The following is a 16,266-nucleotide window of genomic DNA, read 5'->3' as shown; positions in this document are numbered from 1 at the left end:
TGAAAATCTTAATACTGCTGAAAAGGGAGACGGCTAAGATAGGCTTAACCATTAACTCTACCAACACTAAGTACATGGTTGCGGGTAGAGATAGAGTTAGACCTAGTAGTGGTGTTGGTGCTGACCGGCAATAATTGTCATAACATAATTATTGTGGAGCTCTACAATATGCCAGACATAAGTGTATTGACACTGTAGCCAACGAAAAGACACTAGGTTCAAATGCCAAATCTTTAGCAATACGCTGCAATAAACAACTCAACAACCGGCGATGTCTTTATTGGTCCATCTTTTATTCGAAATTTGTTTCGGATGTTCAATGAAAAGGTGAAGGCTTGCGACGATGACGATTAAGTGAATATTTTATTAATCATTTCTTTGTGAAACAGTTATATTTTCCTATACTTTGAGATAGTGACTGCAATGAACAGAACATAAACATATTAAAAGGACGAGAAACGTGTTCAAATCTATTAGTTGAGACTTTGGAAATATATTGTTTGTGGTTTGTGGATTACTGCCGTGAATCGCATATTTGTCCCATATGAATAGGAAATCCAGCAAACATGGGACAGATATGCGATTCACGGCAGATTAAATGAAAGACAAACGAATAAATCAGCACTTTTTGTTATATTATTGGAAATGAGAAATACATTATGGGAAATTCATTTGATTGTAGATCAAAGAATTCTCTCTGAACACATCAATTGCATTTAAATACATGTTTCTTCGCGTGAGGCGGTGTACATCTATTACATCATCTTACGGTTTAATAAACATAGTTACCATTTTCTATGTCAACAAGGTTTCCAAGTAAAGAGTCTAAACGAAAAATCCTTTATCAGCTGATCATTTTTGAAATTTTGAAAAATTGTGCCATCAGAATAAGAATCAACTGAGTTTAGTTCTAAACTGAAGCATGGAAAATCGAGAAATAAAAAAAAAACAAAAGAAAAACTTTATCGAAAGCTTGACCTTACAGATTGAACTGGTTATTTTACAAGAGGCTGTTCATTGAAAACTTTCAACTCGCTATTGTTAGTGGCTATCAACTTTTAAAACTAACAAAACTCGTGACCAAATTGGTGTCTTCTACTGATATTTGTGATTTTTTGCAACTACTTCTACTAGCATTTGTCTACTCACTCACCCGGACACTTAAGATAAGGAAAATATGGAGACAAAGATTGTGAAACCGAGCATTTAATCAACCTGCATCTCTACATAGAAGAACATGCAAATAGAGCTCCCTATGCTCTGACTAACTACGCCTGCGCTTAACAACTGATTTGGGATGTTCTGGTGGATGTTATTTTATTGCAATGGAATTGAATTAAATTTTGTGACTAATGTGCATACTTTGTATAACTATTGTTTCGATTAACGTCCTCTGCCTCCAACCATCATTCTTCCTGAATGGCTTTGCTTCCTGTGGTGGACAATCTTCAACCTACACCGTCGTTTTCTCAGCAGTAAAATTCAAACGTGAAATTTCATTTTACTAACATATCCAATCCACACACCATGACTGCTTTATTCGCGTTCCGTTTGCACAACTACGAATCGTCCGTTTGGCTATGCAAAATAAAGCGCTGGGCGTGGGGGATCTCATTTATTACACAAAGAATATTGTAAGAGTTTCTCAACGTTGGTAGCAAAAAGGTTTTTACTCTACTTTCACACAAGATTGTTGCTAAATAGTTATTGTTGCGGTTTGCCTGTTCATCAAACTGAACACCTCCGTCTGGGGTTCCCCTTATTCAACTTTTTCCAATGATGCACAACAACGGGCCGGAACACACTGTTTTTTTTTCCGGATTTAGCTTCGATCACTTGAATTTGCTACGTTGGTACGTGTTCCTGCCACCTTGCTGCTGCTTCTTGCTGGTCTATGTTTAAGAGTCTAGTGTGAGTCTGCCGGCTTAGAAACCGTGCACCTTCAACTGGTCAGGTTTCGCCAGCCCGGACTTGGTTAGCCACTGGCAAATGTTTTCGCGCTGGTCGCCCTGCAGCTGAAGAACCTCGCCGTACTCGGGATGCTCAATCACAGTGCCATTGCACGCGAATTCCTGAAAATGAAACGAGAATGTAATCAGTTTTGAATAAAACAAAAGAACAAGATTTTCTTAAATAATATAAGAATGAAACCAATTATATACTCCAAATTGGCTTTAATTGGAAGAAATTTAATCACGATAATGTCTTTAAATTTAGCCTCTAAAAATAAATCCTATCCTCAAAGGAAAATAAATCAGATGGCATATTGTCATACCTAGACTAACAACCTCCTAATCACTTTGGAATAATGATAACTCTTTACATCAATCGCGAAGAGACGAATTGATGAATGGAAAGCGCACAGCATAAAATCGCACGAAGGATAAAAGTGAACACTCTTTTCGACAAAATTGATTGAAATTAATTAACTAATTGGCAAAAATATCAGACACATGCGGTGCAGGCTTTATGGCAACCATTCTGAACACAGAGAATTTTGAAAATAGAAAATATCCGGTAAATTAGTGGCTAAGTAAATACCTAAAACCCAGATGAATCCACCTAGCAGTGATTGTATTGAGTAGTGAAATGTTTTGACGATCGTTCATTTACGGAACGGATTTGAATGACATTTTTTGGCTTTCTCGTACATCAAAGTTGTACCAAAAAGCTACAGGATCACTCCACAACCGAACTTTTGATGGAAGGCTCGGAGGCGCATAGTTTTATATACCAATCAGGGTTGAAGAAATCGTTCTCAATAGATAACGAACAACGATAGAAAAGAGGCAAAAATCTATTCGAATCATAACGAACCATGAAAACAAGTTTATCGCACGTGTATACAATAGCGAAAAAAACAGAATCGGATAGGCAGTCCCCATCTAAAAGCTATGATGAATGCTTCGTTCTCGCTTATTTCCTGTTCCATATTTTTTTTCAATTTTGTAATCATAAGAACCAGTGCCCCCGTGGTTGCTTTTTAAAAGGAATTTATCAAGCAGTTCAACATCGTAACACCTTGCGAAAAACGTCTCTCATGGTACGCTCAGGAAATCAATATTCGAGCAACGCCTAACAATATACCCTTTGTCGTCAACAGAGTTTGTTACTGACAAACGCACCTCGCAACAAGCCTTTATCAGAACCTAAACACAATATGACATAAATCATTTGCCTTGCATGCTCTGATATTTCCGATAATACGATGCTAGTTGTGAACAAAGTTGAATACATATCCATCTATCCATGCCATTTTACCATGTCTCTGGATCATACATGGTCAAGCTTCTAGTGACGAAAAAAGCTAGTGTCGTGGCGGTAGATCGCACGTTATGAACTCAGGGGCGGTTTAGATGACCCACGATACACCAAATTCATCTGATCATGTCTTTTGATCTTTAGGAACAACTTTCAAGAAATCTTTATGCGTTTTTCGGGATTTCCTTTGGAGATTCAGCGAGAAGTTGCATCAGAGTAATTTTTCCAGGAATTCTTTCTTGAATTCTCGTATGCATTCCTTGACGATATCATCTTTCAGGCATTCATTTTTTTTAAGGAAAATCTTCGTGATGAATTCTTTCCGTAATTTTACTAGGAATATTTTGAGCACTCTTCCAGGAATTTATCTGAAAGTTCTTCCAGAAATTTATGAAATGATGCCTGCAAGAATTCCACCAGACAATCACTCTGGAATACTTTCTGAAGCTCCTTCAGGACTTCCTTCGAAAGTTTCTCCAGGAATACTTCTCGAAGTTTCTCCAGGAATTCTTTCGTAAGTTTCTCCAGGAATCCCTCCGGAAGTTCTTCCAGCAATTCCTCTGAAAATTTCTCCAGGAATTCCTCTTCAAGTTCTTCCAGGAATACCTCAGTAAGTTCCTTAAGGAATTCCTCCGGAAGTTCCTCGAGGTATTTCTCCGGTAGTTCGTCTAGGAATTCCTCCGGAAGTTCCTCTAGCACTTCCTCCAGGAATTCCTCCGGAAGTTCCTCCAGGAAATGTTCCAGAAGTTCCTCTAGGAATTTCTCTGGAAGTCCTTCTAGGAATTCCTCCGGAAGTGTAATCCATGAAGGAAATCCTGACAAAACTTCCGGAGGAATACCTAAAGGAACATATGGAGGAATTCATCAAGAAACTTTCGGAGGAATTCTTCAAGGAACTTTCGGAGGAATTCCTGAAAAAACTTGTGAAGGACTGCCCAAAGAAACTTCAGGAGAAATTCCTAGAGGAACTTCAAAAGGAGATCCGGGACGAGCTTCTGGAGGAATTCTTGAACAAACCCTGGGGAGAAATTCCTAAACGAACTTCTGGAGGAATTTCCAAACCAACTTCCGGAGAAATTCCTCAAGGAGGAATTCCTAAATTACTTCCGAAAGACAACAAGCAACGTCTAAAAAGCACGAACTTCTTGAGGAACTGCTGAATGAACATCCGAGGAATTCCTCGAGGAACTTTCTGATGAATTTCCGGAGGCATTTATATATGAAACTTGCGGAAGAATTCCTTAATTCCAACAAACTTAGAATAAATTCTTGAACAAACTTCAGAAGGAATTGCTGAAGGAACTTCCGGAGGAATTACTAAAACCATTTCCGGAGCAATTCCTGAAGGAACTTCCGGATGAAATAATTAAAAGAAAAACTCTAGATGAATTATTGCAAGAATTTGCAGATGATTTCTTTGAGGAATTTCAAGAAGAATTTCCGAAAAAAAAACCGAAAAAATCCTGGCGGAGTTTCGGGGGAAGATATAAAAAAATATAATTTTTCATACGAAACTCTGAACTTGCTGACGAAAATAACTTTCTACCTTCGATGTTTATGGCCACGGCCTGTCTCAGTGTTCCATCCATCTGTTAAACTACTGGTATCTCTCCTAGATTTTCTTCTCATTCTATCTTTACCTCTTCTTTCTAGACCAGAGGTTCCCAAACTGTGGGTCGCGACCCCCAGGGGGTCATGGGCTGTTCAGTGGTGGGTCGCGAAAGACAAATCCTAATTCATAATTTTGTTACTGTTAAGAAAATGATTTTGAAATTTTTAGTGGAATGTCTTCACTTGTCATAAGACGAGTTTGTACCATCCCATTTAATTCTACCACTTGATTGTACCTTGACAGATACGTATTTCGACCTCAACAGTAAGGTCGAAATACGTATATCTGTCAAGGTACACCTGTCATAAGACGAGTTTATACAATCCCATTGAATTCCACCACCTTATTGTATCTTGACAGATACGTATTTCGACCTCAACGGTAAGGCCGTCTTCAGTGTCTCGTACTTGACTCGACTACGAGACTACGAGACACTGAAGACGGCCTTACCGTTGAGGTCGAAATACGTATCTGTCAAGATACAATTAAGTGGTGGAATTCAATGGGATTGTATAAACTCGTCTTATGACAGGTGAAAACATTCCACTAAAAAGCTCAAAATAATTTTCTTGTCAAGGTACAATCAAGTGGTAGAATTAAATGGGATGGTACAAACTCGTCTTATGACAAATGATTTTGTTACTATTTTGTCCCACAAATCTATTCCATATTTAGAATTAGGATCTAAGTAATGATTGGATGATTAAAGAACAACAAACCTGACGAGGTCAACGGCCTTTTTTTGTTATACGATATTTGGGCAAGTAAAACGAAGTCCTATACAATCCAAATCTAAACCCCGAACCCAATCCAAAACCAATCCTAATCCAATTCGAATCTAATCTAAATCAAATCCAAATCTATTTAAAATCCTAATCCTAATCTAATTCAAATCCAATCCAAATCCAACTCAAATTCAATTCAAATCCAATCCACATCCAATCCATAAACTTGACGTAATTTTGACAAATACAATGATGGGATATAAAACAATTTATTATGATTTGTCCAATCTAACGCGATCTCATTTTTATATAATTTCACAAAATCAATGCATTTGGTACCTGATGGGTCGCAAGCAATATGGGATTCTGCTAGGTGAGTCGCATATCCAAAAGTTTGGGATCCTCTGCTCTAGACTACTCTCGGAACTATTATTACTTCTTCTGCATTCTTTACTCACATTTCTTCGTGACTTGTGACTCTTACTGCTCTTCGGTGGTCGTCTATCATCTTTACTCCTATCTAACTTCACTAAATTCTCTTGCTCTCTGTGCGACTTCCGGCTCTTATTGCTCTCCAGCGGCCGGCGGTCAATCCTGCATTAATTGTTTTTCTTCCTTTCTTTACTTGTTTCTCTCCATGACTTCCGGCTCTTATAACGCTCCGGCGACTTCTTTCCTTTCCTTCTCTACTTGCGTCTCTTAACAAATTCTGCTCTGTGAATTTTACTTTTTTCTTTTGCTTCGTTATAAATTTTATCATTTTTCCACAGAATAAACTTCACTCTTCATCTAACTCTCTTTGCTTTTCAGCAGTCCTGTCGTTTAATTCGTCTCCTGAATTGTCTTCTCCTTCTACCTCTTTTTTTATCTTTTTATGTGTTTTCTTCCATAGTTTTCACTTTTCCTATCTCATCTCCTGTAGTCTCCGTATTCTTCTGATTCTTTTCTAAATTCAACTCTTGCATGAAAACCTCAAGCTTGAAACTTTTCAAAAACAAAAATTTTATCTTTTTTTTTTAATTCTTTTAGATGTCTGTTCGAAAATGTCTTGTGAAAATCACTCGGAAATACCTTTATAAAATACTTTGCAGATTTCTTCAGATATTCTTCCAAATTTTTTTAAGAATTTCTTTGAAAATTTGGATAAGAATTCTTTCGGAAATTTCTTTGAATTTTATTTCAGCTTTTTTTTTTTAAAAAACTTAAGAAAACATCTTAATGAAATGTTCTGGAAATATGTTTGGGAATTTCTTCAGGAAATCCTTCAGAACTTCTTACGAAAACTCCTTCAGGAAATGTGTTGATGCAAAAATATGAGATTGGTGGGTCCATGACGTTTGGCATAAGGACGTTAGGCATAATACCTTCTTTATGCCGTGGGATGTTTTTGGGGCATTTATGCTTAACATCCTTCATGCCTAACGTACTCATGCCTAACGTCCTTAAACCTGTTCGCGTGACCAACATCTAGTTTGTTCTAGTTTGTGACATCTAGTTTGCTCGGGCCTAGCAGCCAAGGTATCGGTACTATAATTGTCAAATGGCCAGTTAAAACCTATTCAGATTACGATGCCATTTATGATCATAAATATCATGATAAAAAACAACCTGATACCATCCCCATATATTCAATTTTCTTTCTCAGCTTTAACACGATATTGATTACGATAAATAATCTAATCGTAATCTGAACAGGCTATTAAGCTTATTGAAGCATATTTTGGCAGAATAATTTCAATGGTTACAACGCCACAAGCGTTCTAATTCGGCTTTACTGTAAAAACCTCCAAAAAATGCTTCAGATATTCTTTTGAAATTCCTTGGGATCTTTTAGGAACTCATTCAGAAGAATCTTGAGGAAAACTTTAGAAAATACTTAGAGGAGTTTTTCCGGATATTTCGCTTTTAAGAATTCTTTGGAAATTCTTCGAGAATACCTTTAGAAACACCTTTGAAAAATCCATACGGGATTCCTTCGGCTATTCCTTCAAGAATTTCTTTAGCAAAATCCCTTCAAAAAATAACTTAAAAAAACTTAAAATCACTATTTTTTTTGAAAATCCCTTTAGGTTCCCTTTCGGGAATTTCTTAAAGAAACCATACAAAAATTCGTCATGAAATTCGTTTTGAAATTCCTCCAGGAATTCTTTTCGGGTTTTATCTTGGAAATTCCTCCAGAAATAATTTATAAAATTGCTAATCATTCTTATAGACACTCTTTTAGCGATTTCTTTGAAAAATTCCTCCAGGAATTGCTTTGAAAAATACTAACTAATTTGGTATTTTTTAATATATTAATAAAAAATTTCCAAGGGAATACTGAAAAGAATTTACAATCTCTAATTGATTTCCCGAATAAATTCCTAGATTTCACCCAGAATAGCTTCGAAAATTCTTCAGGAATTATTTTGAAGAAGGCAAAACCTTTTTTTCGGAACAACGATCCATTAACGTTTACTACATCAATAGACTTGATTGGTATATTTATTCAAACATTTTTAATGATTTTTTTCATCTTTTGAATGAATTTCACTCATGATTACCAGGTTTGAAATTTCCCTGATTATGTCAGGAATTCCCTGATAATTCCAGGTATTTTCCAGGTGGGGAGAAATTCCCTGATAATTCCAGGTTTTCCAGGTTTTTCCAGGTAGTAGACACCCTGATTAGGCAAAGCCGTAATCACGAAATCAAAACCCGATTGAGTCGTTTACTTTTTCGCAAATTATCTCCACGTTATCTCCGAAATAATGCTTCCCTCTTCGATTTCTTCTCCTCCAACTCCTCCAATCTTCGCAAAAATCTTTGCGTGTCTTCCAAAGTTTCTCTGCGGTCGACTACTTGACCTCTGATATTCAGATCAAAATCGACCACCAATAAATGCTCTGCTTCCGGTAAAATGTACGGACCACTCACTTTGAGATCAGCCCAATTTTAGTTTGCAGAAAATTTCAGTATCAAAATATTATAAAATTAAATAAGTCTGAATTCAATTCAAATTTAAATTAATTATACTATCCTAGAAAAAAGCAACGAAGTCCAATTGACTTAGGGCTGATTTCTTAACCTCCGCTTAAGGCTTAAACCAGATTTAATCGTATGGGTAAGCACCGCTTAAGAGTTAAACGGAGGTGAAGAAATTGGCTCTTAAACTGCAATTTTCACTAAAACTAAAATTAAACAAAAACTTTTTCAGCGCAGTGTTTTAATGTAAGAAATTTAACGGCATAAATAATCTTTTACGGAAATTTTGACGTTGGGCACCAATGTAACCGTTCGCAAAATCGTATAAGATTTTATATAACTTTGGTGGCTTTAGCGAGACAACCATTTTTTTTCCTTCAGGAAACCTTGAAGGACAATTGCTTATTATTCCAAGATCTTTCCAATGGCGATAGCAGTTTGACGCCTTCCTAGATTTAGGCAAATGGTTGAAAACGAGGTCTATACCTTCAGGGGCCATTGCTGCACTCACTGAAGCGAGTAATAGCGCTTAAACCTAGGCCTATATGTACACTGATGTACATAAGTATTCGTCATGCTTTCATAGTAATATATCTGAATTTATGCTTTTGCCCATCAGTGTATAAGCCAGGGCACTAGACAAAAACTGTGTCCCATCCCAAGACGTCGAAGACCCATGGAGTGAACATTAATCTTCTTAGCAAAGTCACTCCCAACGATTCGTCAATCATCTTTCCCCCTGAATGTGAAACGGTTGGTACGGCTGTCTCCGTTTCTTCCTTTCGTAGATTCAAAACTCTTCGTAGATCATGTTAATTAAGCCTGCACAGTGGGCCTGGCCGTTTTAATACTTGTGTCATATTTATGATATGCTGCAAATATTAATGCAGACAAGAAAATGCTCGGGGATACAACCGACATTTCCAGGATGCTTTTCAATACTGGCTGTGCATATGCTAAGACAAGACAAGACATGACACTTTTGTTTTCGATATTTTATCAAAATTAAACACTCAATCATGTAGCAATATAACGATGTGGTATGCTCGAGATACCTGCTTGATTAAAGGGACTCGAAAAAGAATTTATTTGCAGTAACTAACCGAATATAAAAATGCTCGCATTAACGATTGCGCCCTAACAGTGGTTTTAAGCTTCGATGCAAAGTACACGAGCTTTGTTCGCCAATGACAGGCGTATGAGGCCCTTGAATGAAATGTATACAAAAAACGAACGAAAATAATTTATTTACAATAAGGCCAATACAAATATTAAAAACAAATTGTCTTCCCCCCCTCGGATTTTTTTTTTGCTCAAAAATAATATTTTGAGAAGGGCAACAAAAAAAACGGGTAATTTTGAGGATTTTCCAAACATTCTTTATCAAATCCGAGGATTTTTTTTAAATTTTTTTATTTTAATATTTATTTTTTATTATCCACCCCACCCTTGACCTTTCGGAGACCAGTAGGACATTATTTAAATTAAATATTTTCAACGGCCTTCAATTCTTCAAGCTTCAATTCAATCTAAATCTGTTCAATTTAATAACAATAATCAGTGAACTCCCTCTAACTCGATGTTCTGAAACTCGGTATTTTCTCTTACTCGATGAAATTGAAAGTCCCTTGAATTTTTCGAGTAAATTTACAAATTAATGAGTATTCATGAAGAAATAAGAATTAAATGTAGTAACAAATAAAATTGAAGATAAAATAGAAAAAATGCAAAAAAATAAATCTTTGAATGTGCGTTCACCCGAAATCCCCCTAATGAAATTATCTACCGAACTTCATCGTTTGAAATCCAAATGTTTATTTGATGAAAAAAATTGACCTTCATTTTTTTTTTTGCTAAACCAATTTTAATCTTTACATTCATTGATTTGTTATCTCGGTGAACGAAACGCTCTTTTATTTTTCAGATTTTACAGTTACGACAAATTTACAATAGTTACAAACATCACAATTCTGATCATTTGTGTGTAACATTGATATAAGAAATACGCCCTTTTCAAATGTTGGTCCACATTAATGTTAGATTTAGCTAAATTTCTTCCTAAACAAATTTCCAAAATGTGTTGTTGGTTTATGATAGGCTGCTGAACCTATATTTGGCGCTGTAGGCATAAAGCGTGATAAATTTTCACTCAATATGGACATGAAAAAAGTTTTTGTTAGAAAAACTTTTTTTCCTTTAATATGTCACAGGAACATTATTCCCAGAAAAGATAGATAATTAAAATACCTATCTGCAGAAAAAAAATCATCGATTTCTGAGATGAGGTTTTTTTTGTAATATCGATTTTAATTAAAACTAATTTTTTTCAGTGTAGAAACCGGTTTTTTTATTTTTTGGATATTATTCCAAAAAACTTCAGGGAATTTTACGACAATCCGCCATACAACACTTTTTTGTAGGTCTTGTCATTTTAAAGTTACATCGATTTAAAAAAAATCATGGAAAAAATTAGGCCCTCATCAAATGTTACTCTTGTCAATTTTTGAAAAACTAAATATGCAGAGTGGCTTAGAAATACCATATCTTTATGCCCACCAAGTTTCATACGATTCTGAGATGGTGCTGCCAACCGCTGGTCGAGTTGGCGCGAAATTCGTCTACTGCGTTACCTCCGTAAGTCGATATCTCCCTTACTCGATATTCTCTAATAAGTCGAAGTAATTTCCCAAAGCATTATCACCTCGCTAACTCGATCTTGTTCAGATGCACAGAATCAGTTCACATGCACAATACATACTATTTCAGGCCATTTGGCCGAATGCCGTTTGTCCGAAAAGTTAAAAAACTTATACATATTGTGAGTAATGAGTAGTTGGAATTACATTAAGTTTGCAGCGAGAAGTGAGGAATGAGACATTTCGCACATCTCATAATAAAAAGTGAAGAGTGAGAGGTGAGAAGTTGGAAGCGAGAAATTTGAGAAGTGAGAAATAAAAATTGAGAAATAAGAAGTGAGAAGGAAGAAGTGAAAGTAAGAAGTAAAAGGTGAGAAACGAAAAGTAAGAAGTGTGAAATGACAAATTCGAAGTGAGAAATGTGAAGTGAGAAGTGAGAAATGAAAAGTGAGAAATGAAAAGTGAGGAATGAAAATTGAGAAATGAAAAGTGAAAAATGAAAAGTGAGAAAAGAAAAGTAAAAGGTGAAAAATGAGAAATAAAAAAATGAAGTAAGAATTGAGAAGTGAGAAGTTAAAAGTAAGAAATTTGAGAAGTGAGAACTGTGGAATGAGAAATGAAAAGTGGGAAGTGAAAGTGAAAAATGAGAAGTTAAAAGTAAAAAGTGAGATGTGAGAAATAAAAAGTAGGAAAAGAAAAGTAAAAAGTGAATTGTGAGAAGTGCGAAGTCAATAATGAGAAGTAAGGAATGAGAAGTGCAAAGTAACTAGTGAAAGGTGAAAAGTGAGAAGAGTGAAATGAAAACTAAGTAATATGAAGACCAAGTAGTGAGAAGAGAAAAGTGAGGTGAAAATTGGCATTTTTAACTTGATCTTTATTCTTTCTCATCATTCATTCTCTTTGCTTCCTGCTTTCCTTGAAAAGAAAAGTTATAGGTGAAAAATTTGGGAAGTAATTCGCCGTTCTGTTCAGTGAGAAGTGAATAATAAAAAGTGAGAAGAGAAAAGTGCTGACTTAAAACATTTTTCATTTCTCGCTTCTAAATTCTTACTTTTTTACGAGTAAGGGAGAGTTCACTGTAATTTAAAAATGTATTAACAATTGATTTTGCTTAAACAGATACAAACGTCTGAAGCTTTTGTATTTCTTTTAAATTTAATTTAAAACATCCATCCAACGTTACAGGATAACTGCAATGTTGAATAACATTTTATCTGCAACAAATATGGTGATGGAATTGTGAACTTTTCAAATTGCGATAGTATTTTTTAAAAACATAAATCATGCCAACAGATGGCTATGTTTATGTCTAAACATTGATAAAAGATACATTGTCCTATTCTGTTTGGCACAAACGTTTGTTTGCGAATTGAGTTCGTCCGTTCGTCCCAACATTTACAAGAGGACAAAGCTGTTGTCATTGGCAAAGTCTAGGAACTTTTTTCAAATAGGCGTAACTGTGTTTGACCTTGAAATTTGAAATGGCGAATACTTTCTCAATTTAGCATATTTCGTTCAGCTAACGGTACTATCAGATAGATCGGAATCTATTCCTTCTGTTAGGCACATAAGTTCACCAAAACAGTTTAATTTATGAGCACAGTCGCCGTTCCAAAAATCAAGCTTAGAATCATGTACGCCCATTTGAAAAAAGTTCCTAGAAGTGGTAGTTTTACATTCACTGGTTGTTGAGCATTTTTTTAATACTTTGATTTATTGATTTTTGAAACGTACTATAAATTATCACTTATGTTTGTTAGTTATTGAGTATAATATTAACCATAATCTAAGTTTTGTCAAAACTCACAGAAAAAAATATTATAGTTTCAGTAACATAATCGGAACATATTATTGTAGTTTTCGACTCGCTCCGTTACCGAAATATTGCTCAATCCATAGCTGAATGATAAACTTGAACAAACCAACATTAAAAAGATTGTAGTCGTTACTCACCTTCTTACATGCTCGCACGATCTTCTTCAGGTCGTACTCCGCTGAAAGGCCCTGGACAGTGGTTAGTGTTTTGCGACCATTTCTCTGCTGGATTCTTATGTGCACGAGTCCGTCTTGAACATCATCATCAGCACCCTTTATTGCATCCGCAAATGGGTCTACATCAATCGTGAAGAAAAAAGAAAAGAAAACAAAAACGATGTGAAATTACAAACCATCTTCATGTAGGAACTCAAACAAGGAAACTACGTAAATTCTTGAATACGAATCAAGTAGTAGTTCACACAACGAGAACCACTAATAATATTACAATCAGTTAACCATACATGCACGTACGGGACACAGTCGATGACTGGCTGTTGTTGCTTCACCAAAAAGGCTGATTCACGCGATTGACAAACAAAATGCTGCTTTTGCGTTTCATCGTCTCAACTAGACCTCATCGTCTCAATCATGTGCGCGACCGATGACTTTGTACTCAGTGTCATAAATTGTCGTTGTATATGTGGAAAGTTGGAATTAGTGAACTCGAAATTATTGCGTTCACGCACTTTAGTGCAAATTGAATTGGATAATCAATGATTGTATGGAATGGCCTGAAATATGGCTCCAAATAAGATATACAGAAATCGTTAAAAAAAACAGCGTGGAGCTCAGATGCGTTCGTTCGAAAAGCTTTAGCTGTAAAGACGGAGTCGAATCAGCAAATATGTCAAATTGTCCATGTTTATGTGTGCACAAAAGCCAAAATTTTAGCCAACAAGTTGCATTCGACAGAGGACAAAGCCTAGTTTTTTTTTCTAAATTTTCTGATAAAAAGAATTGTATTATTATCAAGGAATGTAATTGTTGCTGAAAAATGCAAAAAAAAACAAACAACAAAAGAAAATAGCGATAAGTCTTTGTCCTCATCTGCAGACGACAAAGACAATGTTGCGTTCCATTTTATTTGCAACAAACCTGGAGGTAATTGTTGTGAACTTTTCAAACTGCGATAACTTTTATATTTCAGAAGTAAAACACAAATCATGTTAACAGATGATTAGGTTTATGTCTAAACCTTGATAACTGATATGTACTTATTTAACCAAAAACATCGTCAAAAACCGATTACTTCTTCAAATGCGCGGCAGGCGATCATTGTCCTATTCTGTTGCAGTTTGTGACAAAGGCTGATTGCTAGTTGAGTTTGTTCCAACATTTACAAGAGAGGACAATGTAGTTGTCATTAGCAATGTTGTTGTTTTATATTCCCTGATTATTATTATTAGTAAAGTGTAATTCTAGGAACTTTTTTCAAATGGGCGTACATGATTCTAAGCTTGATTTTTGGAACGGCGACTGTGCTCATAAATTAAACTGTTTTGGTGAACTTATGTGCCTAACAGAAGGAATAGATTCCGATCTATCTGATAGTACCGTTAGCTGAACGAAATATGCTAAATTGAGAAAGTATTCGCCATTTCAAATTTCAAGGTCAAACACAGTTACGCCTATTTGAAAAAAGTTCCTAGAATTATGTTGTTCTACGTCCACAATGAAGCATTTGCTTGCTGGTATGCCCTATAACTCAGCTGCTTATTTTTGGCGAACTAGGTAGTAATTATCGACAATTAAACTTTCCTGGTGAAAGCAATTAGTTGAGATTTTTCTATCCTTTTGAATTCGTAGATTTTTTTTGTCGAGAAATAACAGAAATGGTGGATAGATTATTAGGCCGCCTTTTCAGTCCCCTGGTAGATTACACAGGTCTGAACTGTTTATTTGACAATCTGTCTTTCCATGCTGCAGTCACACAGAAATGAGAAAACCCCCTTCTACCTGGAATGTGCTAAACTTTCCATTTGTTATCCTTTTGATTTACACTTTCGCACCCAAACAGGCCTCACATCTTTCTCACTATTCTATACGCTTCTATAGGTAGAGCGTGAAAAGTGGTGTGGGTTAGCGGAAGGCAAATGTGTTGGGAGGAGAAAGTTGGCAATAGCCAGATAGTGGGCTCTAGGAAACTGCTGCACAGGAAACCCAACTAATGGAATGCGTCGTCGTGGTATTATTTCATCATTCTCGCCCACCACCGTCTATCGTCCATCTGATGATAATAATGGTGACGTGAGTCCAAAATTCATGATCCTGAGTCGTGTGCAACATCGTCATTAGAGACCAATCAATATCAATGCACTCAAGGTGAAATGCATTCTCTGTGTTACAAGCCGATGATTCATCGCTTTGTAGAACTCGATACCGTTTTCTTTGACCTTTCTAGCAAATATCACTTCCTGCTTGGCATTTTTAATCTTATAGCCCTGAATGGATCGAAATAAAGCATTCCATTCTCTAAAACGTGATTTACGATGAGATAAAAACGTAAGTACCGTTGTGAATCAAATTCTAACCACTATCTTCAAATTATTGAAAATTCAAAGGAATTACATTTTCTCAAACAAAGTCCGACGAAGATTCTACGGAGAATTTAATAAGTAATAAACGATCGACATAGGGGCAAGGGTTCAATATTCGAAACCTTACGGTACGGCATTTAATTACAGGACAGCGGCAGCCATCTTGGAATATCGCGACACGGAATCATGCGAATCAGCCATTCAATGGAATTTCCCGCACTTGACGGCGGAGTTCCGGGGGTACTTACCGAATGTATTTAGATTCTGGATGGACATACGATAAACAAAATTGACACGGAGAAGAAAACTAAGCTCTGCCTTTGGGCGCGCGCTGGGAAACCTTGGGATTTCGCTGTTTAATCACTCACTCACTAGTCGCGTGGAATCGAGGAGGGTTGGTTGGTGCTTTTTTTTTACTACACTCTTGTGATTTCAATTACACACACACTACGCGTGGCTTCTTGCTGGCTTGCCTGACCGATGTTGAATGAAACACGCTCGGCTTTGAAAGTTCGTTCGTGCGGGACTGTGCGGGCGGTGCTGGAGGGGTAGCAAAAAAATCGATTCTAGTACTACATCTGTTCTGTCAAATTCAGCGGAAATCGCGGACACACCCTGCGTTAAAAATATGCGTTCCGGATGTTTTGAAACTATTATCGCGTAACAAACGAAAAGAACCTGCTAGTATTATGTTTATAAAGGTGCCGTCAGAC

The 16,266-nt window shown here is 36.2% G+C and overlaps 1 protein-coding gene across 1 annotated transcript; it reads right to left on the bottom strand.

Annotated features, from left to right (window-relative positions):
• Window positions 1–335: 335 nt before the first annotated feature.
• Window positions 336–16,050, bottom strand: LOC134210814 (eukaryotic translation initiation factor eIF1). The gene is made up of 3 exons (XM_062687112.1): window positions 15,802–16,050; window positions 13,152–13,309; window positions 336–2,072 (listed from the first exon to the last, which is right to left on the bottom strand). Exons 1-3 carry the CDS (start codon window positions 15,827–15,829, stop codon window positions 1,926–1,928), a joined length of 333 nt encoding a protein of 110 aa, XP_062543096.1. The 5' UTR covers window positions 15,830–16,050; the 3' UTR covers window positions 336–1,925.
• Window positions 16,051–16,266: the final 216 nt, after the last annotated feature.

The sequence above is a fragment of the Armigeres subalbatus genome, chromosome 2 (genome assembly GCF_024139115.2).
Source record: "Armigeres subalbatus isolate Guangzhou_Male chromosome 2, GZ_Asu_2, whole genome shotgun sequence".
NCBI lineage: Eukaryota > Metazoa > Arthropoda > Insecta > Diptera > Culicidae > Armigeres > Armigeres subalbatus.
Note: the sequence above shows the minus strand (reverse complement) of the source record. Positions and strands in the feature narration are given on the sequence as shown.

What these genes read in the sequence shown, in the direction of transcription:
- LOC134210814 (XM_062687112.1), bottom strand. Translation starts at nt 15,829, where the DNA reads ATGTCCATCCAGAATCTAAATACATTCG. An exon ending in CCAGAATCTAAATACATTCG is followed by an intron (nt 13,310 to 15,801) that starts GTAAGTACCCCC and finishes CGATTGATGTAG; the next exon opens with ACCCATTTGCGGATGCAATA. An exon ending in TCGTGCGAGCATGTAAGAAG is followed by an intron (nt 2,073 to 13,151) that starts GTGAGTAACGAC and finishes TTTCATTTTCAG; the next exon opens with GAATTCGCGTGCAATGGCAC.